The sequence below is a fragment of the Oryza sativa genome, chromosome 5 (genome assembly GCF_034140825.1).
Source record: "Oryza sativa Japonica Group chromosome 5, ASM3414082v1".
NCBI classification, from domain to species: Eukaryota; Viridiplantae; Streptophyta; class Magnoliopsida; order Poales; family Poaceae; genus Oryza; species Oryza sativa.
In genome coordinates this window covers 19,276,484-19,304,253 of record NC_089039.1, presented here as the reverse complement: position 1 = coordinate 19,304,253, position 27,770 = coordinate 19,276,484, and the positions used below count along the sequence as shown (strand labels likewise).

Below are 27,770 nucleotides of genomic sequence, written 5' to 3'. Positions count from 1 at the left end.
GGTGCGCAGGATCGATGAGCAAAAGACCACACAACCGTGCGGCACGTATCTGTACACATATTTTCTCTACCTACCTTCCCTCTCGGCCGGTCTCTCGGTCTCTCGGACAATATACCGGTGATACGTTGCGTCAGTATACGTCACCACCTACGGCACAGTACAGTCTCCGTCCGGTCGCGCCGGAGGAATCCCTCTTTCGCCAAGCTAGCTAAGCTAGCCACGCGCGTACCGCGTGCGTCCGCGTGATTGCCGGCCTGCCTCCGTCGCGGATGGCACGATCACGACCAGTGAAAAGATGACGGTGGAGTCCACCGCTCGACGTGGGCGGCGCGTGGCCTCTCGCAGTAGAGGTTGCAAGTGGGCTTATCCACGAATCCGTTTATAGATAAAATTAGTATGTCTATTAATTTGATCTATAAATGGGTTTGTGGATCGACCCACTTACATATTTAAATACGGTAAATCGAACCACGACACAAAAACCGATAAATTATTATTTATTTGACCTATAAGTGAACTCGTGTGTCGCTCCGCTTGCATCCCTACCTCTCGGGATCCCCGGGTTTGCAGCCTGGGCTGCGTGGCCAAAGTCGCCCGGCCGTTTGGAAGCGTACAGGCACTGGACTTCCTCGTCTGCTTTTTCGTTTTCAAGGGAACAGAGCAAGGGACGACGAGTGAATTGTGCTGCTCATCACATCCTGACCACTTGAACAGCCCATGGACTGAACGGATAGACAGGTAGTGTGGGGTGGAGCAGGTGGAGAGCCTTTAATATTTTTTTAAGGGTGGAGGGCCTTTAAATTCACGACTATAGTAGGTAGCTATGGCCTTTGTCTAGAGGAGCTTAAACTTATAAAAAACAGCTAGTTCGTAGTCAGTTTATATTTTATAAGATATGAAAAAGTTAGGTTTTCTAGTTTTTGACTTTTAGTTTGTTTTCTATATAGATCTATATAGTATTAAAGTTTATCAGGATTTGGATGAGAATCAGTATTGTTTGGTGAGCTAGAAATTCGGAGAAAAGCTGCAAATACTAATTAAAGCCCTCTTTGCTTGATTTCCCAGGAATGAGAAGCGGATGCATGTTTTGTGTGTGTGTTAGTTAGTTTGTTGCAGACCGATTGAGAATGCCCTGGCCATCCTGGTCCAACTGGCCGGCCAACTGGGACTGAAATCTCCTCTGTAGTTTCATTTGCTGGACCAGGAGGCCAACTGGACACTGGAGAAGGAATTGGACAAAAGCTTAGGCAGGTCGCATAGCTGGGCAATAATTGGTTTTTCTTCTAGAATTCTAGTGGAACTTTCCAAGTGATCAATCAAACGTGCTGACATGCATGGTTCGTCATCGACTTTCCGGTGGGCTAGCTAGGAGATTCAACATGAACTAGTGGCAATGAATGCCAGGAGCTAGCTAGTCATAATTAATTATCAAAGGAATGCATGTAGAAAACGGAATAGTTACGAAAAAACTATCATTGAATTGTCCTTGTCAAACTGTAGGAAGATGTGGGGATAAACAGATGCAACCATTTTCATAGGATGCAACCATTGAATTGTCCGTGTCAAACTATAGAAATATATTTTCTAGGCGCACATCTTAAGCCGTCCGCCTACGAAGATGTATTTATGCAGGCTGATGGCCATCCCGCCTCCCACGCTAGCTCAATATTGCAGATGATCGTTTTAGAGGAAAAATTAGGCCCACCTGCATAGTAAAATGAACCTCGTCTGTGAAAATAGTTTTTCTAGTAATGACCTGATCAGTCTCTTATTGTGTGATATCTCTACTCACATGTTCGTTAAAAAAAATATATCTCTACTCACATACACATAACAGGAGTAGGATGAGACCCCATTCTTGTTCCTGCATCAACGAATCCTAGTTCCATATATACATAGACAAAATTATTAATTATTTGCGTAAAAAAATTATTAATTATGAAGTCCAATGCAATATTACTCGATTTGTTTTTTGATATTAAACGCACGACGACAGCACGGTGGGTGTGCTCTCAAGCACAAGGACCCTGTGTCGCCCCACTCCAAGGAACCACGGGCGGTGCAACCTCCACCACCACCCCTCCCTCCTCTCCTCTTTTCTCCTCTGCTCCTCCGCCTCGCTGTCGCGAGCGGCCACCGACAAAGCTGGGCGACGACAAGGACGGTAGGGGGGGCTCTCCCTTCACTCAAGCCACGGCGGTTGGGGGCAACACTGAGATCTGAGCGGAGGGGCGGCGGCCGTCAGCGCTAGTTCCGGTCACAACAGATCCGCCCTCCCTCCTCCCGTCCTCAGATTGGGTAGGGCAGCACCGGCGACACCGCTTCTAGCTCGAGGAGGAGGCTGCGGCGGATCTGGGGAAGCGAGTCCGACCCCCCCGCGGGCAGATCCGGAAGTTATCAACAGTGCGGCACAAAAGGCGGCGTGCGCGACCTTGGAGACGCATGCTCGCGCGGGAGGCGCAGGGTGGCCCAAACACAGCCAGTGGGCCGGGGCAGCTGGAGAAGGAGGAGAAGATGCGTGCTACGGTGGCAGGCGCGGGAGCCGTGCGTGACATGGCCGACGAAGGAGGATGGGGTGGGCGACGGCAGGGAGGCCGTCGCGTCCTATGAGAGGGCGACACGTCCAGTGGCAACGAGGTGGAGCCTGATGCATCTAGCAGCGACGAGGGAAGCCGACGCATCCTGGTAGGTAGTGAGGGCAGCTCGGCTAGTAGAAGAAGGTGGCCCCATCGGGTTGCGCTGATAGCAGGAGATGCAACGAGTGCTAGCTGCGCCGTCAGTGAGCTGCGGGAGGCAGATCTGGGCTCGCTGGCGGTGGGGTGCTAGAGCCGATGGAGTTTTGAGTTGGCAGAAGTTGTATAGGCGGTGGAGCTCTAGGGAGGTGACGACAGGGGTGGGTGTGGAGGTTTACCGGTGAAAGACTAGCTTGGGACTGCCTAAGCCGGCAATGGCGACATCTTCGGATGCCGCGTTCCCCTCTCGGGGCGTTGTCGAGCGGCCACTCTCCCCCTCCTCGACAGGACCCTCCAAGTGAAAACCGAGTCTAGTTAGATGGGCAACGGCGATGTCTATGATGCCATGACCTTCTTGAAGGCATTGTCTAGGAGGTCTCCATTCCTTGCCATCGTCATCTTCTCTCTGCTTGGACGCCGGTAGCTCTTGGTTGTCGTCATCAGGTTGGGGTGAGAGACGAGCGGATATCCTTCTCTCGCCCTCTCCCTTTCCTCAATCCCTCTACGTGAGAATAAACGGAACCTTTTCATTGTCTTTCAGAGTTAAGCTAGTGTTTTTGGTGAGGCGTTTGTAACCCCTTTGTTGACCTAGTGATGATCGACCACGTTTAGCGGCAGTCGGCTTGGTGCTAGTGTCTTCTCTGGGGTGTTGTGTGAGCAGCTGCCAGCTCTCACACAACACCCCAGATTTGCAGGTGAGCTCGTTCCTAAATACTTCTTTATGTGCTCTTGAGAATAGATTGCTACCTATTGATTTAATTATGATTAGGAATTATGGAGAGGACCATGGAGCACTTGGAGAGAGGCTAGGAGATGGATCAAGTCAAGATGGAGAACCAACTCATATCAAGTTCGAGTCCACTTCGGGCTCCAGGAGCAGTCCACATTAAATTCGTCGCCCAGGTTGCATTCGGACTCCGGTTTCGACGTTCTTCATATGCATGGAAAGATAACGAGATCAACTTTCCAATGGATCTGGTCCCATGTCAAAATTCCTTCCGAGTCAACAGGAATCTTCGAAACAAATTCAGAATCTGTCGGGGTGCTGCGTCATTGTCTTTGGGCCCGTTGGGCCGTGTATCGAGTCGAAGTCTAATAGGGTCGCGTCCATGGGTCTAAGGTCGACCCTAAAACCTATATATTCAGTAGCCATCATTGTGTTAGGGTTGGGTTTTGCTTAGATATTTCTGCCTTTGCAGTTTCGCTACTAGATCGGTTTGTGAAACCCCAACTTTGAGTCCTTGATAATCATTCATCTGCAATTGAGTTATTGTTTTTCTTGTTCTTACTTGTGTTCTTTGATTCACACGCAGGGATTAGCCTTCTCGGCGAGGTCAATCGGGTTTCGACACGGTTGATAACCAGAGGAGATGTTGTGCTAGGATTGCAGGGTTCGGATCGTGTAGATCGGAAGCCGGATCGTATGTGTCAAGTTTCCACCAAATCGATAGTTATCTTCACCTGACGGAAGATCGGGCATTCTGTTGCCATCACTTCCCTTATTCGAAACACATTTCATGTACTCCGTATGAGCTTTGATTCCGTATAAGACTTGGTATACATATATGGGTGAACCCGCCGAGCTTTAATACACAAGTATAAGGTACCCATATCCAGAGCACTAGCACTTGTAAAACTCAAAAATTCATCTTGTTAATTTTAAATATTTTTTTTGACTATTAAGTGATATGTAACAAACGAGATGATGCTCTTCCCTCAAGGGGTGGACATCCATATCCGCTCTTTTTAGCCATCTCGTGAGTGGGAACCATTCATGGCACTTCTAGTTTAAGCTATATTTTTTTATAACTTCTTAATGTAAAGTTGCAACTTGCAAGCCTACAGCTTCCAGTATATACGTGAACCAAAATAACCTAGCCACCAGTTAGCAAAGGTTGTGAAAATTTTAATTCTGTCATATGATTTTACGACGTTACATTTTGATAAAGGTGCCCAATCTATGATTTATTGTATAAAAAAAGACGTGAATATTAGGGAATAACCTAATATCAAATAATTAGAAGAAGTGATGCTTTGAATTTAGGTCATCTAGCCCATCATCCTATGGAGTTAGCCGGAAAATCCCTGGACGTCTCTCGATTTAATTTATACGATTCTATTATTGTGATTCTACTTAGAACTTTTAGAACTTCTGATTGTGATTCTACTTAGAACTTATGATTTCGGTTTAGGATTATGATTTTGACAACCTTACCAGTTAGGCAAAAAAATATTGGCAGGAGGACTAATAAAGATCACCTACTTAAGTGGCCCATGCAGACTGCATCAGAAAAGATGGACACCACACACCAACCTGTATCTAGCGCAACTGGCCCTGGTTAATTTTTGTACTCTCTTTACTGCAGCATCGATCTTAACTGGAGCATCAGCAGGGGTACATATATCAGCATCAACTTCTCTGGATCACTTTCCATCTCATTGCAACACATTTGCCGGCCCTCACTTTCCAAGAAGTATAGCATATCTGAGCTCAGCGCTGCCTCTCATATCTGTTCAGTAATCACCAGCCAATCTCTCTCTATCTATATATATATAGCTAGTGATCGAGCAACCAAGAAATCAGAGATAGCTAGCTAGCTAGTGAGCAGCAACCCAGAAATTAGAGAGAAGCTGCTAGCTCTGCATATACATGGAGGAATCGAAGGAGAGCTCGAAGCTGGAGAGGCTGCGCAGCACGGCGAAGCAGCAGAAGGGGAAGCTGTACATCATCAAGATCTGCATCTCCATGCTCATCTGCGGCAGCCCAAAGTGTGTACTCAACATGAACTAGCTAGTACTTCTCTCTATCCCTCTCTTCTCCCTAAGCTATATATGGCTAATATCTCCATCCAGTCAAGAAGATATAGCTATATCTCTGTGTCGTTTGTAAACTTGTGCTTCTGCTAAATTGTTCAGTGTACGTAGCATATATAAAAATGTTCCGACTATAATGCTAGATTATGGTATATATGCATGCATGCACGCATGCATATCGAGATGTTCATATATAGCACACAAATTAAAGTTCTAAATTATAATCCCCGGCCCATCTATAGGGTGTATGCATGTCGATTATATATAGGCATAGATACTAGTCTGAATTGATTTATATGTGAGTGCAACTTAATTCGTGTTTAATTAGCCAGCTATCTATTAATTACTTCGTCTGAAAAAGGCTTCCTTATCTAAAAGCTGTGTTTGTCGTCTGAATTAAGCTCCAAACATATATATCGTTTGGTTGATCCTAGCAAATCATTGAAACATTATGCCTCATATCCATCACATGTAACTAATTAATCAGAGAGTGGAAACCACCTCTTTCTTCAAAAAAAAAAAGAAGTGGAAACCACCTGCTAGTCCCCCGTACGTATATATAGTTGTCTTTTCCTGTGCAATAATCCATTGATTGGTATCTAACTATTTTCCTTTTTGCAATATTGAGAAATTTGGGTAGATAATTGTATGTTATGTCGTGTTCTGCTTCCTAGCTCCATTTGTATATATATCTGCAGATGTGGAACCAATATTGTTAACCTTTGGTTTCCTTTTAATATACAAGAGTCCAAGATTTTCTTGGTGGCCAGTTGTTTTTCTTGGCAGCCATTAATGGATAGAGTAATATGCTATCAAGTAGTAGTACATGTGCAAAACTGTAGGGACAAGTAACTAATAATTAATACAAAATATTATTTTAGAGCAATAAAAATAGTTATATTGTTATAAGTTCCATTCAGAAATTAACTCTGAAAATCACAACAAATTAATTTCATTTAATTGTTTGATATACATGATTGTAGAACTTCTCAACTTTCTTCCTACTCCCACATAAATTCAGACATATCAGAAAATTCAGTCTACACGAACATGTGAATCTAACCTTATGAGTTATGATACTTCAAACCTAACATAGTGCTGAACAAGAACATACTCATATATATATATATATATATATATATATATATATATATATATATATATATATATATATATATATATATATATATATATATATATATATATATATATATATATATATATATATATATATATATATATATATTCTGTTTAATATTATAAGTTATTTTGATTTTTTCTAATTAAACTCTTTTAAGTTTGATCACATTTATAGAAAAATATAAATATTTTCAACACAAAAATAATACTATTAAAATATATTAAATTTTAGCTTAGTGTACTAATTTGGTGTTATAGATATTGCTATTTTTTTCCGTAAATTTAGACAAGAAGAGTTTGGTAAAAAAAATCAAAGCGACTTATAATATAAAACAAAAGGAACGGATGAAGGATAATCAATTGGTTTTGAGCTTGCTTGCTGTGGATAGCCGAGCCTGGCCGGGTGCTGTGCATGGCACTTGGGAATGAAAAAGAAATGAGAGAAACTGGTGGTAACTGATATTACTATTTAATTTCAAAAATATGTATTAAGGCTTTATGACGATAGGAGAAACGCCTAGAGATTTTTTGTTAGCTCCACAATGAAAAAGAAAGGATGAATAGCTAAAGTGGTCCTCCAAGTTTCATCAGAGGCTCAGTTTAGTTCTTGATGTTTCAATCCATCCATATTAGTCCTCCAAGTTTTTATTTTAGTTCAAACTTATTCTTTAACCCACTTAGAAGCCACATGGCTAAACATAACCAACAACTCTCTTGATAAATAACACTTATACACTACGCTGGGTAGGGCTACCTGTGACAGGCCCAAAGTGTCACCTCTGACGGATATAGCTCTAGTCAGAGATTAGTGGTCACTGATGACTCTCCTCACCTTTGACGGGGTGTAGACCTGTCAGTGGTGAAGGCTACCTGTGATGGACCACATATAAAACCCGTCACAGATGACTGTTATCTCAAACGACCCATTATTTTGTGGCCCGTCACTGATGTCTTTAACCCAGCAAAAAAAAAAAGAAGCAGCGTGCAACCCGTCACTGGTGTGAAAAACAAACAAAAAAAAATGGTGCACGCTGCTGTGGTGGTGCTCGTTGTCACGGGCTCAGAGCTGCTTTGCTCACATTCATCATCACACAAAAAATTCAAACCGATAGATCTCATATAGAAGTATTCACACAAAGTGGATGGCAACAATTTCTCAATGCACAGACAACAATATCATATCAATGCAAAAGTATAGGGGGCGAGAGGGGCACACCGCACACCGGCGACAGATCTGGCGACCGGCGGGCGAGGGATGGCAGCCATGGTGACCGACCACATCGGCGGGAAAGAAAGGGTGGAGGCGCTAGTGGCCGGGAGGTGGGGGAGGCGTCGACGGCCAGATCCGTGTCCCAGAGGCCAGATCCGTGTCCCGGAGGCAGACTCGGCGGTTGTCGTCGGTGGTCATCGTCGTCGTCGCTCAAGCTTGGCGCCGGTGACCCCGAGCTCCTGAAGGCCGGCGGTCGGGGATGGAGATGGCCCCCGCCGGTCGGGGATGGAGGCCGTGACACCGCCGCCCACCTCCTCCTCGCCTCCGCACGCCGTCGAGCCCTCCTCACCGCTGCCACGCATCGCTGAGCCACACACCAGATCGGAAATAAGAGAAGGGGGAGGAGGGGAGAAAGAAGGGGGAGGAGGATGTGGGTACCGCCATCGCCGCTCGCCGCCTAGCGCCGCCGCACCACCTCACCGCTTTGCCTCCGCACCACCGCTGCCGCCCAGCGCCACCGCCGCCATGCGCCGCCGCACCACCTTGTCGCTGCGCCTCCGCACCACCGCCGCTGCCACGCGCTGCTGAGCCGTCGCCCAACGCCGCTGAACCACCGCCGCGCGCCGCCGCCGCCGCCTCTCTCGGGGGCCGTCGGGTCCTCCGCCGCCCCGCAAGAGCCTCCCCTCTTGCTTCTGTGAGTATGGATAAGGGAGAGAGAGATCTTTTGTTTATGTGGATAAGAGAGAGTGTGTGAGGGACAGAGTGGATAAGGGAGTACATATTAGTATACTCCGCCCCCCCTCCCCACCTGTGACGGGCTCCAGTGATGGGTCCGTTTGAGGTGAGTTAACCTCACCTTTGACGGTTTATAAGGATGCAACCCGTCACAGGTAACTAGTCACCTGTGACAGGCCGGATGTGGAAGCCGTCAGAGGTGAGATTTACCTCACCTTTGACGGTTTCTACTGTGGGACCGTCACAGGTGACTAGTTACCTGTGACGGGTTGCAGAAGAATGCCTCACCGATGACGGCGTCCCATAGGACCCGTCAAAGGTGACCCTCATCACTGACCAATACTAAAGCCCGTCACAGATATGCCGTCAAAGATGTGAGGATCTGGTGTAGTGATACCCCCTCATTCACATATATAAGAGAAAAAAATGCATGCAATGAATTTTTTTATAGATAATGCATAGTAATTTATGTAAAGAAAAAATAAATTATGTACTTACAAGTATATACGATAGCCATTTCTTAAGTTTCATGTGCACATGTTGAAATAATGGGAGGTACAAATGCAATGTTGTTTATTCATCTTGGTTTCTCTCTTTTCTGGTGTATAGTTGTATACAAATTAAGGGCAAAAGGGACATTTTCTAACATAAATACTGACTAAAAATAGCCATATGGCATATTATGTGGGTCCAAGGATGATTTTAAGCCAAAACAAATACTTAGGGGACCTATGTGGACAAAATGAAACATGAAGGATCAAATTGAACCTTCAGTGAAACTTGAGGGACTAAACTAGCTATTCACCGAAAAAGAAATGAGAGAAAATGGCGGAGCTCCTGGGTAAATTTACAAATCTGCAAACCAACCACCAATTTAGTTTTCAATAGTTTCTTAAGGCCTGGAGCCATAATTGTATGCATGTAGCAAAAAAATATATCTAAGCCAAATACTTCCGCTGGTCGTAAATATTTGATGTTTAGAGCAAGATTCATTTAAACTTTTAAAACATTGACCATCAATTTTATATTAGAAAAAGTTTTTAAAATCTATTGAATTTATGATATTACAACTTTAATTTTTCAAAAAAAAGTTATGCATATTATTTTTTGTTAAAACTAATTTAAGAATTTGAGAAATTATTGGTGGTCAAAGTTTCAGAAGTTTAAACAAATTTTATTCTAAGCATTAAATATTTATGATCGAAGGAGTACATATAATAGGTTCCCGCGCGCTTTGTGTTCAAATTAACGGCTGGCGTACTTAAATCACTAATATATGACAAATATATTATGATAATAGGTGAAAATGATGTCAGTGCATTTATCATGAAAAAAACTTTTATTTAGTTATATTTTCAGTAATTCTTATAAATAAATAATTAACAAAATAAATGATCAAACATGCAAATAAAATAAGTGTTGATGTCCAAATCAACAAATAAAAAAGGTATATATTTACCAGCTAAATTCCATTATATTTCTTCAGCTGGCTGCTAGGAAAAATACCATCGGCACCATTTGCTTTTCAGTTTATAAGCATACTAAAATTTAAATTTTAAAACTTAATTTAGTAGTTGATTTTGAGGGTTTATATCGTAGTTTTATTCAGTATTAGCTTTTGAATTGCTAAGGATATACACCCTCCATCCAGGAAGAATAGGATTTGATTTTTCCTGAAATGGAGAGGGTAGATATACAATTTTTACTCACATTATCTTTTCAGTTGCTAACAGTTCTAGGCCAAACAATCTCTTGTACTATCACACACAAGTATGCATGTGAAGTCTCTGGAAGCCCTTTGGGTATGTGCATATATACCCACTAAACGCATGGGCGCATGCTTACTTCTAAAATTACTGGACAATAGTGTTCACAAAATATATCATATTGCTATAGGTTTAAGATGATCATCTATCTAAAGGCAAATACAAATACAGTAGCAGACAGTAAAATTTTAAATATAATATCTATACTGATATGGAAAAGAGAAAATGTCGGGAAATATAAAAGTGTATGCTTTATTTACTGCTAGCTCCAACACAGCCCCCCAACGCAAAGTAGTGGAGGCTAGCGGTGGTAGGGCATGGGCGCATGGTTAGCTAATTGGATGGCATAGCTAAATGATAAGCTTAGTGGGTTCTAAAATATTAAAAAGTACATATGTGCAAACAACCAGCTATTCAATTTTTTTTCTCTTTATTTATTTTTGTTGACGTGGATTATTTTAAAGCTAGAAGTTCTTCGTTTCTCAAGTTTTGTGAGAGATTTTAGCCGCATGTGAAATGAGAAAGCTTATTACAATATGATTAATAGTAGTAATATAAACTTAAAAAAATTATTTGAATTTCTAAGGAGCTTCTATATAGAAAAATTCACAAAATACACCATTATATAGTTCGGGAAACGTGCTAATAAAAAACGAATAAGTTGTTTAGATTGCGGCTTAGAACTCAGCCTAGCTAACTACAGCACTACTCCCTTCCACTGTGGATTTTACCTGGGACTCGGTGGTCCGTAACTAATGCTAACAAAACTTAGTTGTCATGAAAACTCTGTTTTCAATCAAGATAACGTCAAGAATTGATCTACTGCGTGTTGGCCAACGAGCCCGAGCAACCGCGGCTGGGTCGTTGTACTTCTGCCGTCGTCAGTGGCGGACACAGCTTTAAAATATAGATGGGACGGAGAACGGAAATGTTCACTCGATATGAGCATTCGAACATAACGTATATCATATTAATAGTTCATTCGCATATATAACTCCCTCAATTTATTAGGTGTTCACACCTTGTTATTATACCGAATTTTGATGGCCCATAACTACTATAAGAGGGTAAGGGGGGTTTTGAGGGTGTGGGACGACACGAGTCATAGCTGAGTCGTACAACCCACCCCGCCTAATGGGTAGATCCGCCCCTGGCCGTCGTTGCTGCTACCCTATTACTATTTCGATAGAAGTTCTCAGCAATGTCCTAATTAAATTAAAATTAACATGCCTGCTGGAACTTTTAGGACTAATTTCCAAACATGTACCTATATCTTGCATAATGCATTGTTGTATTCGTGTACACACACACACACACACACACACACACACACACACACACACACACACACACACACACACACACACACACATATATATATATATATATATATATATATATATATATATATATATATATATATATATATATATATATATATATATATATATATATATATATATATATATATATATATATATATATATATATATATATATATATATATATATATATATATATATATATATATATATATATATATATATTACAGTTTGCACCAGTTAATAATGCTTTTTATATATCTTGCATTGTGTATTTACGATGCGGCATGGCTGACCACCGTCCATGTCCCCTATGATGTAACAAGAAAAGAGGCGATCGATCGACAGAAACAATTACATCATAGGGGAATAAACGAGTCCACAGAAGTGATATTATCAAGGGAATAAATGAAAGTGATTTGACAACATATAATTGGTTGTAGTTTGGTAATTGTATATCAGTCATGCGCAGAACTACGGACAAAAACTGCACTGTGTGTGTACTGTGAGAGATTCATGCTATACATTTAGCAGACCAATCATGACCAAATGCCAAAAGCATGATAGGAAAATGATCTTAATTCATATATGCGTTTCTTTATTATTCATTTATGCAACTGCTAATTTATTAGCAATGGACGGTTTAGATCAAAGCAGCAAGCTCCCTTCTAATGCGTTATTAGGCTGCTTGGAGCCTTCCCGCTTAGTAAGCCGCCTTCGGCCCTTCCTCCTTCTTACTCTGTTTGGTATTCGCTCGCGGGTTTGTTTTCAGGTTCTTTCGTTCTTGGTTGGCTCTCTCGTGGAGTATATCATATCCTGTATAAATATTTGCACACTACGTAATTCTTTATTGCATGTCCATCATCATTGTCTACATGTATAATCTGCAGGTCCAAGAGAGATGAATAACAAAGAGGATGAAAGCTTATCTGAATCCTCCATGGTCTCATCAGTACATATATAAATTTCAGTAGATATACGAGTGGCGTATAGAAGCACAATGCATATATCTATATGCTTATCCTTCGCTCGTACGTTTCTGATCACTTTATTTCAAGACAAGCTGAATGGCCGGACGTAAATATACAATATTGAAATTAAGCAAGCGAGATTAGATGTGGAAGATATGTGCTAAATAACGAAATGGTCTGATATATATTCCTGAAAAAAAAAGCACTGATTAATGAGATGTGATATATTAATATACATATATAGGATGTGATTAATTATGTCGATCGGAAAGAATATTTCCGACAGAGCGTGTGCATATCTGTACTACGACTTTATTCTGCGATTTGTGTGTATATGGAACTGGAGAATATGCATGGCCAGCAAAGTATCAACGTGTGCGTTTGGATCCCCATGCAAACAAAAACCGATCGATCGATCGCCAACTTTTGTTTTCTCTCGTGTCATTTTCTAGGGACAGAGACGACATATCCACGTGACGCCGAGTGCGGTCGCACGTGAACAAGGACCCATATATCTGTTGGCCATCAAACATCCGTGTCGTCGTTTCGTCAGTGCGTATTAATTTTATCATGCATTGCCACCTTAATTAATTAAATCAAAATTATATTACTTCTGTTTTATATGGTTATATATGTTGGATCGGAATCCTAGGTCCGATGATATATCTTCTTCTTACTAGGACACGTGGATCTTCCACGCTGCTCGTCAAGTCGTTTTCCTAAACTAAACCAGCAGAAGAAGCGCTAATGCAACCGTAAAGCAAGAAAATGTTTGAAAAATACGTAAAGTCTATTCCGTGCGCGCTCTCGATTTAGATTTATCACGCGACACACGCATGTGTCGCGCAATTAAGCGGGATGCGTGTACGGGCCATCTGATCAGCCGTAACAAGAAACTCTAGTGTGAAACATGACACCTATTCATGTACTGAGACCAACACCAACCAATTCACTAGCCCTTCCTTTATACTAACTCATACTCCCTCCGTTTCTAAATATTTGACGTCGTTGATTTTTTTAAATATGTTTGACCATTCGTCTTATTTAAAAAATTTAAGTAATTATTAATTCTTTTCTTATTATTTGATTCATTGTTAAATATACTTTTAGGTATACGTATAGTTTTACATATTTCACAAAAGTTTTTAAATAAGACGAATGGTCAAACATATGGTAAAAGGTCAACGGTATCAAATATTTAGAAACGGAGGGAGTATTATTTTTTTAGGTACAAAACCTTTGACAATTTATGTTTTTTAGGCTGTGTATAATTTTTAAAATCTGTAAAACGTCACTCTATACTCAAAATATATGACAAAACGAGTCCAATAATGAATATATTTAAACATTCAAAAGTAATTTACTTAAGCTCTAGAAGTAACTCAGTTTACAATAGAAGTAACTTTCCGTTGCATTGAAAGTAAACATAGTAGACAATTTTGAAAAAAAAAACTATGTGAAGTAAAATGTTGAGAAGATTCACGAGTAAATGCAATTATATTCTTTATTTTAAAGTGATCACTATGTTTTCTTTTTAAAAAGAATGTAATTTTCATCATATAGGGAGTATAGGGAGTAACTCTAAGAGGATACATGTAACCCTTGATGATATTAGAAGTACCTATATAATAAGGGAACAATAAATCTAATAAAATAATTACAGAAGTACACTACTAGAGAGAAGTAACTCTAACTCTAGAAAAATAGAAGTAACTTTTCACGGTATTAAAAGTAACTCTGAAGTAATAGAAGTAACTCTTCACGGTGTCAGAAGTAGTATATTGGTAGAGGATGCGACTCTCAAGAGAAATAGAAGTAAATTGTCATGGTATTAAAAGTAACTCTTGAAAAAAAATAAAATTAACCATCTAGAAATATCTATACTGTTGCGAGTAGAAAGTGCGAGGGAGATTGGGGGAGAGAGAATTGAGCGAATGAATCGAGAGTTACTTATTGATCAATACGGCACAATATATAGATGCAGAAGGGGTGGCAACCGTAGACACTATGGTTGGCCGTTGCCAAGGAGCACCGAGTAGTTTCTTAATATATACTGCTAGATTCCATCCTTTTATATGGATGAGATCACCCTGCAGTAGTTTCTTAATATATACTGCTAGATGATTTAAAAATAGGAATAAAATTTAGAGGTAATTATAATTTGTGTAAGTTACTTCTAGATATTATTGAGTTGACCTACGTAAATGTCTAAGAAGTAAATTAATTAAATTTTATAGAGTAAAGTCCATTACCGATCCCTAAACTTGTACCGTTGTGTCATCCCGGTCCCTAAACTCGCAAATCGACCGTTCAGGTCCTCAAACTTGTTCGACTGTGTCATCCCGGTCCCTAAACTTGCAGATCACTCGTTTAGGTCCTTCAACTTGTTCAGTTGTATCACCCCGGTCCCTAAACTTGGATTTGAATATCATATGTGTCAAATAAGACAATCTAAAGACTTTATATTTAAAAATAATTCATAACGTTTTCATGTGAACTGTAATGAAGACAAACTTTATATCAAACTTGTAGCCCTCGACACGATCTACAACTTTGTAGTTGAGTTTTTTTTTATTTTAAGTCATTTTTTGTCCCAAAATGTAATTTTAAAATTAAAATTTCAAAATATATAAACATGCAACAATATTTTGGGACCTAAACAGTTATAATTCAAAAACTTTTCAACTACAAAGATGCAAGTCGCGTTGAAGGCTACAATTTTGATATAAAGTTTGTCTTCATTAGAGTTCACATGAAAAAGTTATGAGTTATTTTTTGATATAAAATTTTTAGACCGTCCTGTTTAGGGACCGGGGTGACACAACTGAACAAGTTGGAGGACCTAAACGAGTGATATGCAAGTTTAGGGACCGGGATGACACAGTCAAACAAGTTTGAGGATCTGAACGGTCGATTTGCGAGTTTACGGACCGGGATGACACAGCGGTACAAGTTTAGGGACCGGTGATGGACTTTACTCAATTATATATATATATATATATATATATATATATATATATATATATATATATATATATATATATATATATATATATATATATATATATATATATATATATATATATATATATATATATGATAAAAGTAACTCTCAGATATAATAAAAGTAATTCACAACATTATTTTTTTTCATTAGAATATAATCGTGTAAGATCTTTTTAAAAAGATTTAATTACAACGAATATAATGTTATTATCGGATTATAAATTGGATACGTAATTTGAAAGAAAAATTTATTTGAAACTTAGCTATTAGGAATATATTTTCCTTGAAGTTGCATGGTTGCATACTTTTGGAAAGCACGCTTGATTGGCAGGTTACTAAGGGCATGTACAAAGATAGAGTCAGATATCTAGAGACTAGCATCCTACAACAGTTAAGAGATAATATGGTCTCTAATCATTAATGTATCAAAATACTTTTTCTTACTCTTCTTTCCTATCTTTCACCACCATGCAACAAAATTTGCTCTAATAAATGCTAAGAGTCAACTCTGAGCCGTTGATATGCATAACAACCATACTCCTTTTCTCTTTCTTTCATGCCATCAAATTTACTTGCATGACAATAGAGAGACCACTAATAGACCGTTGTACATGCCCTAATGATGGAAATAATTTAGTTGCGTGTTTAGTCTATTAAGAGAGCATCTCTCTGTAGTGGCGTCCAAAAAAAACGACCATATGTAGCCGATCGACTAAACAACCGTACAGCACACAACATACAACACAACCTCACCACCAACTAATAAACGATAAAGCCCAACATAGGATAATTGGTCCAACGATGATATATAGTGTAATTGTTTATAGTATCGTGCTCATTCTATTATATACTCTACATAAATATATTTAAAATAATTTCTTTTGGTTATTTATCGACTTAAGATATGAGATATATTCCCTCCATCTAAAATTCCATCGTTCAAAATTATCCCAATATATAGCTATTTCTTCAATAAGTAACCCCTCATCTCAATCTCAATCACAAACATCAACATTTAATTTTTTTTCTCAACCAATCACAACATTCCTCCATTTTATTCTTTCTACTTCCGCAATATCTATACCCAGCTCCAAAAACACTTCTGTTTCTATAGCCCATCATGGATGACTCATCTGTGATGGGCTCCAACTCTAACACGTCAAAGGTGACTCGGTCACCTTTGATGGAGTACTTAAGAGCTCATCATGGAGGACTCATTCGTGATGGCTTCCAGTTTCAAACCGAGAACAATATTGCTAAATCGTGATGGGGTATGTTCTGAACCTGACACCGATGAGCTTTTTCAAAAAAAAAAAACATTTTATCAGCTAGCCTCAAGCAATTGCTAGCTATACCTGCTGCAAATGACAGAAACAGAGATATACATTCCTAGCATAACTAGTTAAGAGTATCATTGTTGATATATATACACAAGGTCACCACCCAACGGAGAAGGGATGAACATATCATCTTCATATTGTTCTTCATTTTGTCCACCGTTCACTTCATCTCCAATATTCAACAGCTCTTGCTTTCTATGCATGGTCCAACATGTGTAACCCATCGTGAATTCTCGACATATCAAATGAGTGTGTATTCGTGCTCTATCGGCAAACATCTTCTCATTATTGCAATCAACATGGACAAGCCATATATTCATTGTTCCTCTTGTTCTTCTCTTGCTTCGCAGCATTTAAGAAATCCACAACACCACTTGTGCACTCTAGGCTCACTCGATCACTTTCATACATCAACCTCCCTTCTATGTGCAAATGTGAACATACATTAAATATAATATTTCTAGTTAATTTGTAGTCATGATTTATTTATAATTACTTAGGTAGACACCTTTTTAATTTTTTTCTTCAGATAAAGAGCAAATATTTATCCTTATAGGCTAGGTTGGGATAACCATTCTACACAAGTTTAATGGTTGAGTGGAACACATTTAATGGTTGAGTTTAAATCGTATCTCTCAGCGTAAAATTGGGTAAAACACATCCCTCATCTTTTAAAATTAGTACAAATATAGTTCCAAGATAGAATTGAAGATGGTTTCGGCTAACGTAACACTGGGAGCAAAAATAGAATATAAAATAACATATAGAACCCGCATGCATGTAACTGGAACAGCTATCTTATTCTTTCCTTATCCCTCTTTCTGATCCTCATCCTTAGGCTGCCGGTTAGATGGCATGCTTAGGAGCTTGATGATGATGGTCCTCCGGCCCGTTTCTCGTCGGTGAAACAGTGGAGCCGCTACTAACTGCAGGCTAGATTGTTCTCGACGTGTTGGTGATAGCCTTCGACGCCACCATCAACTACAGACATGAATCTCTCATGCCCATGCTGGTTAAGTCCACCAATCACATGGCACCAACCAAAACAATATGTGAACAAAAGTTGCATTCTTTTCGGATGTGAAGATAAAACCCCCCTAATCAAACCTTAGTAGTTAGCTCACCAAGATCGAATCTTTTCTCTACAAATTTTCTTTCAGGGAAAGTAGAGAAATTTCGATCGATTTTTCTTTACCAGCAATCCAGGTGATGGCCACTGGTTTTTCAACATGCAGCGCAACCGAGGTGCTGGCCACTGGCCATCGGTTGGCTGCATGCGAGGCCAACGAGGAGCAGCCGCCTGTTCCACTCAAGGCAGCAGGAGACGGATCGAGACCGGCAGCGGCGTGCGAGGAGAATAGTGGCAGCGAACATCTGTCATCGCCGCTCTGTTCTCCATCATCTCTCCTGGTGGGGCTCTGGCGGGGATGCGGCAGTAACGATGATGGCACCGCAAGAACACCAGCAACACGACAACAGGGCGGCGGAGTCCGGGAGAGAGAAATCCGGGTCTCATCTTTTCGTTTATACTTACCGTTATCTGTCGAAATTTAAATTTTCAACTTTAAACTTAGAGCTGATTTCGAGGTTTTTTTTTTTGAAGTTTATTTTTCAGCATTTACTTTTAGATCGCTAAGAACATGTATATAAAAGTTTTATTCATAAATTACTTTTCGTTTACAAATACGTCGTTTCGCGGAATAGCGCCGGGGATGAGGAATGGGGGAGAGAATATGAGAGAGGAGAGGGACGAGGTTGACCAGTGGCCCTTCATTAAGTGTAGGACCAGTCACATGATGACTTTATACAGTTAACACGTCATGTCAGTCAAAATCACTTTTGAAACAATCGAAGGTTTCAAAATCACATTTAACACGTCATGATGACTTTATACAGTTAACATTTATACTGATTTTAGACGATTCAATTTATACTGATTTTAGATGTCAAGGGAGACTCGATACCCGGTCTTTTTGCGGTTGAGTGACATGAATAAAACTGGGACTATACTTGAGGCTGAGCGACCTGAAGTGCCCTTTTTCCGCACGTAAATAACGGGCAAGTCCTCAATCTGATGTGTCGGCTCCATCTGTCCATCTGCATGGCCCAAATACCGTCTTGTTGGTCCAGTTGCCCAGGCCCTGGGCTTCCCTTTCGCTCGCCTCCTGGCACCGTGGGCCCACGGCCCATCCACATCAACGTTCAGCCAAGCGTCAGTTCATATCTGAAAGCAAAATTGCAGCACAGCCAAACGCCCACTTGTAGACCTAATAAAACTGGAGAGCATCACAGCAAAAAGAATTGCCATTTGCCAGAGACAAAGGCTGCAGATTCCAGGAACCCATGCCAAACTACCTCAACAAATTTCAATAGACAGACCACCTCACTCACCCAGTTCTCGTCTGAAGAGCTACACATACCGCAAAAAAAGGGGAGGGAAACAACATAACCGTTACAACAGTTGATAGAATTTTCGCTAGCATCCTAACTCCTGTACATGCTCTTCAGCTAGTTGTTACCCTGATCCTGCATGAGTGACATCAACCTCATCTTCGAGTACATCTCGAAAGAAGCAAGAGAGAAGTCGGTGAGGGCACGGAACAACTCAGGCAGGTGCGCTTTCAGGATCGAAAGGGACTTCTCCCTGACTTGCTTCGACAGCTTGTTGTGGGCTTCGACCTCGTCGTCCAGCTTGTTCTTCAAGCTCTCCACGGCAAATCTCTTCTCCGCAACTGTGTCCTTTTGGCTTGTCCCCTCGCCACTCTCTGGATCAACGTCGAACGCCCTGCGCTGTGCGTGCTTGTGATACCAATCCTCAAAAGCCCGAGCCTTCCGCATGTATTCCTTGCGAGTGTGTTCACAAGTCTCCTTTTGTTTCAACTCTTCATCTTGAACACTTAATATGGTGTCCAGGACTGCCCTAAAACTGACAATGGCAGTCTTGGCAAGATCATCAGGCAGCTTGGTTAGATGTTCATTCCACGCTTGGAGGAGGGCTTTAACAGGAGGTTGCTGCACCCTGGGTGGAGATGCTACTTTCTCCTTTAAGCTGCTCTCTATGGGTATAAGGTTCAGTTTCAGCCAGCTATATAGAGCATTTATGTACTCCTTTTGATAACTCATGAGATCGCTAAAATTTGTGGTCCACTTTTCAACAATATCACGCAGCTGGCGTGTGTGGCTGTGGTGATGATCACTTGTTTCAATATGGGAATCAGAAATGTCAACTGACTTCAGATTTAACACAGTTTTCAGCTGGTTTTCATGGTGCAGGTGCATGTCCTCCCACATTTTTGCCATCCTGAAAGCATAGCACCAAATGAAGAATGTAAAGGGTCGTGACTTGCCAGATCTATTCATAAGAGAACTAAATGTTTTTAAAGCACAATAAAAAAAACCAATGGTCACAATACTAGAAATATCATTCATGGTAAAGCTGCATCATGCGTCTAAATTACCTGTCAGCAAGATCCAAAAGTCTTGGATAAAGTTGATTATCACGGAGATGTTGAATTTCTGACACAGTTGAATCCATTGATTGCATATCAACTATGTATCTTGTGTGTAAATGGGTTACAGCAGCTTTAGTCTTCTCCAGAACCTCAGTGGCAGCATTGTGTTTCTTTTGTCTATTTAACAAAGCAACCTTCCTTTGATATTCAAGTTTCATAAGCTCCCCAGCCTGTGCAATTGAGGCATCAAGTGTTGTTAGACAGTACAAGTCAACAAGGATACTGTGGAATAGCTACAGCATCAATTAATTATTTGATCAACAACTATTTTGATCCTTTTCTCCTTTACTATGATGCTACCTTGAAGTTCATGATTATTTTCATTTGGAACATATTTTTCAGAATCCATACCACCTGCTGGATTATTGCCAACTTCATTTGTACTAACCACAGGTGGTAACAGACTAAATCATGGTATATATGAATTCCTTGTATGTTTTTTCCAAATGAGAACCATCATCACTGTCAGAAAAGATTTACAATATTCATTTTGAATTGAAGTATTAAAATGGTATGCATAAAACGCTAACAAATCAATGGTAAATCGTGTACTACGATAACTCAATGTATCAATAATATATAGTATCACGTAATATTATGAAGTGTTCTGCCACATTATTGTACATTCTCGCATGTATACATTTGTCCTAGTAATTATATGTATTAAGGCTTACTCTCAACTTGATGCTTTGAACAAGGCACAGAGAAGAAAGAAAAAATCAGTAGAACTTGGTAATATAATTCCATCTAATACTCTAGTAGAGAATAAATATTAGAATGTCTGTTATTGCAAAACTTCTTCAAACTAGTACTGTAGAAGTTCAAATTTCTAGCAGAAAAAACACACATTATTTTTATCAAAGGAATGAGTAGCACCTTCACTTCGTCATAGAGCTTTTTCTCCCAGGCTAAAATTTTATCTATGACAGTTGCCAAAGTCTCCCATTCATCATTTTCAAAGTCGTCCTTCCCATCATCTCCATTTTGCATGGCTCTGAAGGATCTATTCCATGTTATGATTTTCATGACTCTAGCAGAATGATCGATGTGCCCTGTTAAAAAAGATGTCATGAAAATAAATTTAAAAAATCAGTTAGAAGGTCATTTACACTCGTGTATTTACAAATATATAACTGAACATAAAGATATTGGAAAGGATTGTTATCATTTGAGGATGTCCATTAATTTCAAAACTTATATTGTATGAAGAATAGACAAGATCAGCAATGTTACTATAATATATTAATCAGAAGATAAGAAAAATGCTTGCGTTTCAAAATTAATTAAATTGACTCAATCCAGAAATGAGTGCATGGCGCGGAACAATATATCAAAACTGGGTAGAAACAGTGAAACAAAAGGGGATAATTCAGTACGCTCTAACCAGCTCAATCTTAACCTTTGTTCCTGATTAAAATTTAAGCTGAATCTTATTTGTGTATATAGAGTTTTAATTTAAAATTGGAAAGGTCGCTCAGCTTTCTCTTATCAAGAATCATGGCCAACCTGAATAGGAGAAGTGAGAAACTGACAACAGCAATCATGTGAAGTCCAACAGGAATTGTATTTAGTGATGGAGTAACTGGAATGTGTATAAGATATCTAGTGCTACAGCATAAACCAGCAGTCCCAAGCCTACCCTCTGTGTGTGCTGAACACAGTGTGCAATGGTTTTCTGACCCTCAACAATTAGTAGTGTTTCTATCCCTTCCAAACACATTCTTTAAAATTTGTGCATAATTCTTTCAGTGAGAGCAGCAAAGAGTCTTCTAGCTGTGCATTCCAAACATATAACAACGCATTAATTCAGCCATTCCTGCTTGTAAGTACCTTGTAGCACATCCATAATTCTTCAAATGGACCCAAGCTTCTTGTGTGCTATTTATAATTACGAGCACACATTTCTTCATTATTAACATGCATAGATACTGGATATGGCACTAAAATTGAAACAAAGAGAGGAAAAATATCAGGTCTTCTTGATCATCGTACACTGAAAGGTTTTATTGATTATTGAATAGGTTATACCCCAGAATGTCATTTGTATGCTAATTTCAATCAGTAGAATGTGTCGTCCAAATGGATTCTTTGGACCCTCATAATCAAAATCCATCAAGATATGCATTGTATATTTGTAACTCAAACCAATGGTTGTGTCAAAAAATCTCTTCTTTCCTATAGCTTGCTAGCTGCTACTACAGGAGCATCCAATTTGGAGAAATGGAATTGTGGGGTTTGGACAGCTCACGTGCCTGCCCAAGCAGAGCCCACCACTACCACCAACCTCAAGAAACTAGTTTTTGGTCTCTATCAACCCAAGAATCCATCACGCCGCTATCGCCATCACCCAAAAAGATCAAATTCTTATGATTAAATCATAGCGACAGGCACAAAGCCCCCCACTTTGGGGACTAAAACTTCCAAAACCGCAAGTATCAAGGAGCAATCAAATCACTGACCTCGGGTGTCAACGAAATTGGAGTGGTAATGCATCCTGTTGGCCTCCAGAACCTTGGACACCTCCCCGGCGCTCTCCGACGCCTTGAGGAACCTGTCGTCGATCTCGGCGAGCACCCGCAGAAGATCGATGCGCGGCAACTCGACGGGGACCACCTTCCCGGCCTTTCCCCCGCCGCCGCCGACTAATGTGACCGGCGGCGCCGACTCCGTGTGCTGGTGGTGCGCCGCCCTATGCTTCCCCTTCCCCTTCTTCTTCTTGGACGACACCGCAGGCGGCCTTGGCGGGAGCGATGGCGGCGGCGTGACCATCTCCGGCGTCCGTGGCTCTTCCTCAAACTCCTCCTGTGGCGCCGGCGCTGCTACCGGGGTAGGAGGGGAAAGGGGAGGGCGCGGCGGCGAGGCAGGGACATACTTCTCGTCTTCTGGCTCCTGGATGATCTCGTCGTCGTCGGGGGCAATGGAGGCCATCCCCTCGTCCATGGAGAAGAAATAGTCCCACGTGTCAACTCCGGGCTTCGAGTCCGGTGGAGGCGGCGGCGGCGGCGGCGGCGGCTGAGGCGTCACCGGCGTTCCCGGTGCGGGCGAAGACACGAGCGGCGGTACCTGCGGCCGGTGACGCAGCCTCCGCCGCCGGTCATCGAGATGCTCGTCCTCGTCCTCTTCCTCCTCTATCTCCGCCTCCTCCTCGTCATCCTCCCTAATCGAGTCGCTGTGGAGCACCGCGGGGCCCTTGGTCTGCGGGGGCAGGGGCATGCTCTTGGACCGGTGGATCTTCGCGGGCGACGGCGAGAACTCCGGGAGCGGCGGCGGGGGCGGCGGCAGCGTGTCGATGGGTGGCGGCGGCGGCATCATCATCGCGTCGACCGCGGCCGACGTCGGCGAGACCCCCGGCACGCCCATCCCGCCGCCGGCCGCGAGCCGGTCCGCCGCGGTGGCGCCGCCGCCCACGGGGCGCGCCTCCTCCCCCGCGGCCCCCGCCGCCGTCGTCGTCGTCGGTTGGGGCGGCGGCGGCGGCGGCGGCACGCCCTCCCCGTGCGCGAACTCGGAGAGCGCGGCGCCCGTGTCCCGCAGCGACATGGCGTACGCCGAGTGCGCCGCCGCGAACGCGTTCCGCGCCTGCACGGCCGACTTCATCCACTGCCTCCGCTCCTTGCATCGCGCCACCGCCTCCTCGTTCTCGATCCGCGACTGCGCGCACCCCATAATCCCCTCTCGCGACCTCACCTCTCCCCTCCCCCCTACCCACCCTCTCACCGCATTGCGCACCTACGCGACCAACCAAACCAACCCACCCACCAAGCAGCTCAGCTCAGAGCTCAGAGCTCAGCACGGCGACAGCGAGAGCGAGGCGAGTGGTGGTCGTGGGCGAGTGGATCTAGGAGGAATGGCCTGTTTGCCTCGTTGGGTGCTCGTCCCAAGGCGCAGCAGCCGAGAGAGCGGCGAGGGGCTCGGTGGTGTGGGGTTTAACCCGCGTCCTCTCTCCCACCGACACGTGGGTCCCACACTGCGCGGGGCCCACCGTGGCAGCGAGCGGTGCGGTGGGTTTCGGTGGTGGTGGGGAGTGGACCGTGGTCAGTGCCCCGCGCGTGCTTGTCCTTCGCTGCTTTGGGTGGCGCGGTTGCGGCCTAGCCATACGCGGTAAATAGCGGCAAATCGGAGGGGCTTTTCTTCTGGGTGGTGTGTTTTTTTTATTTTTTTTACTGGCACCTGCGCTTTTCTTCACCGCTTTTTGTTCGCTTCTCTACTTTTTTCTATTTGGACGCTGGCCCGTGTCGTCGGGCGGTGGGCCCGGCGTGTCCGCGGCGACGGGGAAAGACGTTGGTTGGGGCTCGGCCGCTTGCTCTGCAGCCTGCATGCGTCGGCGTATGTGTGCTCTGTTTTAACTCTGTTGCGAGACAGCTTGCGCTCTCCGTCTTTCTCTCGCCTCACATTTGTTTTTTTTTTCCTTTTCAAAAAAATAACCACGCCGTTCGAACACACTGGCTACAGCATACGGGCGCGGAGAAAACCCGTGAGGCTTCCACGTGGGGCCGCGTGTTTTTTTTTTTGACCCACACGTCGGCGTCTACGCGCGTGTCTTCGGGTGACACATTGACACGTGTGGCATATGCGTGTGGTGTTTTAAAGATGACGAGAGAAAAGAGAGCGTTGTTGTTTGTGCGGGGGAGGGAACTCAGGGCATCTCCAAGAGAATGCTAAACAGGTTACTAAAACATAAATTTTAGGAATTTGGTGAAAATCAGCCCTCCAACAGACTCCTAAACATGGTCCCAAAATTTAGCCACCTCCAAAACCAGGACCAACCTGAACCAAATATTGGGCAACTAGAAGCGCTCCCAATCGAAGCAATCGTTCCTGCCCGCGCCGTTTTTTCTTTTCCTGGCGCCAATTTTTTTCCTCGCCCGCGCTTTCCCTCAACCACCGTCTCTTCGTTCGCCGGGAGGAGCCGCGCCTTTCTTCCCCTCCTCGCGCCAGCTTCCTCTCCTCGCGCCAACTCCGTTCAGGGCGCCGCCAGCCGTCCGTCCGTCCGGGACGCCGCAGGTTCTCCAAGGCGTCGCCGGCCCTCCGTCCAGGGCGCCGCCGGCAGCCCATCTAGGTCGCTGCCGCCCCTCCGTCCAGGGCGTCGCCGGCAGCCCATCTAGGTCGCTGCCGCCCCTCCGTCCAGAGCGCTAGCGGCCTCCGTCCAAGTCACCATCGACTGTCAATCCAGGGACCGTCGGCAGTCTGTGCCCCTTCGTCCACCTCGCCTCTCAACGACGTGAGTTGCTACTGGATTTGTTTGAGGTAATTTCAGAGTAACAACTCATTTATTTTCTGCTTCTCTCCATGGATCTAACTCTCTTTGTGTTCAATTGAGGTTGACTCACTGATATTATCCCCATTGATATCCTAGTACTGACAATGTCCTTATGTGTATTTCTTTGTTTTCGTTGATACAAGTCTTAGATGAATATGTCCAAAATAGTCTTCACAAGTTGCTAACAGACCATATTCTTCTCACCCTAAAGTTCTATTGAAGTCCACTTAATTGTACTAAAACTATTTTATTCAAGAAGACAAATGGGACATGCTAGTTTCATATTCTACTGAAGATTTTATTTCTTTACTGGTATAGTTGAGGTTTTTTCCCCTGAACTAGTATAAGTTTTTTTTCCCTAAACTGCTATAGTTAAGTTTTTTTTTCACTGAACTGCTTTGCTTTGAATGTTGTATTCATAAAAGTCAGTATCACACTGCACTAAGGCCTAATCTGAGGTATGTTTCCATTGACCAGTTCCATCTGTTGTGTGTCATATGCTTGTGCCCACTTTTACTTCTATCATGATTAAGGTCAAAATTAAGGTCGAAATTTTTTTGAACAATGTTAGTATATTTTAGATCTTCAGGTGTGGCATGCTATCTGCCATGGTGCATGTGCACTTAAGTCAGCACACCACCTGAAAGGCTGCTGTCTACAAATCTAAAATATTATATCAAACGAAAAATCTGAATAGCATCTATCATCTTGTTTTTTTAGGCAGACAGACAACATTGCATTGCTTAGATAGACATGTAAACAAAATAATCATCTTCCATTTAACATACATGATGGAGATAATTGCTTGTAGGTCCTACTGATAATGGAAGAAGAAGGATTCTATACTAATTTGATGAATGAGGGGAACGATTCCTTAGATTGGGATAGTTTGAGTACGATGCCTGTGGAGGATGATATGAGTAACCAGCTTGATGAGAATGGCATGAGTAGCGAGCCTGTCACGCAGCAGTTCCCCACTATTGAGAGGACTACCGTGGCTAGACCAAATCAAAAAAGATCGAAGAATTTTAGTGAACAAGAAGATAAGATACTTGTGTCGGCGTGGTTGCATGTAAGTTTGGATCCAGTGCTAGGCACAAATCAAACTCGTGCTGCATATTGGACTAGAATATACGAGCACTTATACAAAACGAGTAAATCCACACCAGATCGCAGCCAGAATTCACTTATGCATCGTTGGAAAACTATACAAGAGAATGTCAACAAGTTTTGTGGATATCTGAGCCAGATTGAGGGTAGAAGACAAAGCGGGGTTAGTATACACGACAAGGTACTACATAGTTATGTAGCTTGTGTTTTTATGTTAGTTTATAAATAAAAGATATGATGTTTGCTAACCACATTCACTTGACTTGACATGTGCAGATTGCTCAGGCCATTGCTGTATTTAAGGAGTTGGAAGATAAGCCCTTCCAATTCCTGCACTGTTGGACTCTCTTGAGGTCACAATCCAAGTGGCATGATAAGATGAAGCAAATAACATCCCAAAAACCCTGTGCCACCAAAAAACAGAAGGCAAGCACAGATGGTTTGGGAAAAGCTATACCCACAAATGATGATACTACCAATCATGTTAATGAAGATAATGAACCTACAGAGACCGAAGAGCCGAAGATCAAATACCTTGCTGCATGATCAACTGATCCATGTGAGTGCATATTCAATTTCAGTTTGAATGATAGGTTACTGAATCCATATTTTCGACAGTGATCAGTCAAAAAAATCACTTGCAGTACTAGCTAGCTTCAATTATTGTTTACAGTACAAACATATAGGTAGCTTCAAATATTGTACATTACTAATTAAAATAGACTAGAAAACTTGGCAGCTCTATACTCTGTACATGTATTATGGTTAATTCGAACTCCATCTTATTGCTATCAACAGGGAAGCCACCTCGCTGAGACCTTCGTACATGTGAAGAAGCAACTGAACAAATTGTGA

At 42.2% G+C, this 27,770-nt stretch overlaps 3 protein-coding genes and 1 long non-coding RNA gene across 4 annotated transcripts; 2 read left to right on the top strand and 2 right to left on the bottom strand.

Annotated features, from left to right (window-relative positions):
• Window positions 1–5,252: 5,252 nt before the first annotated feature.
• Window positions 5,253–13,056, top strand: LOC107281072 (small polypeptide DEVIL 21-like). Its single transcript, XM_066310520.1, has 2 exons — window positions 5,253–5,501; window positions 12,610–13,056. Exons 1-2 carry the CDS (start codon window positions 5,383–5,385, stop codon window positions 12,626–12,628), a joined length of 138 nt encoding a protein of 45 aa, XP_066166617.1. The 5' UTR covers window positions 5,253–5,382; the 3' UTR covers window positions 12,629–13,056.
• On the bottom strand, window positions 7,788–8,558 carry LOC136356776 (uncharacterized). The gene is made up of 2 exons (XR_010741735.1): window positions 8,335–8,558; window positions 7,788–8,260 (listed from the first exon to the last, which is right to left on the bottom strand). It is a non-coding gene; the product is annotated as an uncharacterized lncRNA (long non-coding RNA).
• Window positions 13,057–19,380: 6,324 nt separating the features above from the next.
• Window positions 19,381–24,446, bottom strand: LOC4338698 (protein ALTERED PHOSPHATE STARVATION RESPONSE 1). The gene is made up of 4 exons (XM_015782313.3): window positions 23,008–24,446; window positions 21,425–21,600; window positions 20,495–20,718; window positions 19,381–20,337 (listed from the first exon to the last, which is right to left on the bottom strand). Exons 1-4 carry the CDS (start codon window positions 24,209–24,211, stop codon window positions 19,545–19,547), a joined length of 2,397 nt encoding a protein of 798 aa, XP_015637799.1. The 5' UTR covers window positions 24,212–24,446; the 3' UTR covers window positions 19,381–19,544.
• A 2,105-nt stretch (window positions 24,447–26,551) lies between these two features.
• LOC9269909 (glutathione S-transferase T3-like) lies at window positions 26,552–27,465 on the top strand. Its single transcript, XM_026025303.2, has 2 exons — window positions 26,552–27,096; window positions 27,192–27,465. The coding sequence occupies exons 1-2, from the start codon at window positions 26,629–26,631 to the stop codon at window positions 27,459–27,461; spliced, it is 738 nt and encodes a 245-aa protein (XP_025881088.1). The 5' UTR covers window positions 26,552–26,628; the 3' UTR covers window positions 27,462–27,465.
• Window positions 27,466–27,770: the final 305 nt, after the last annotated feature.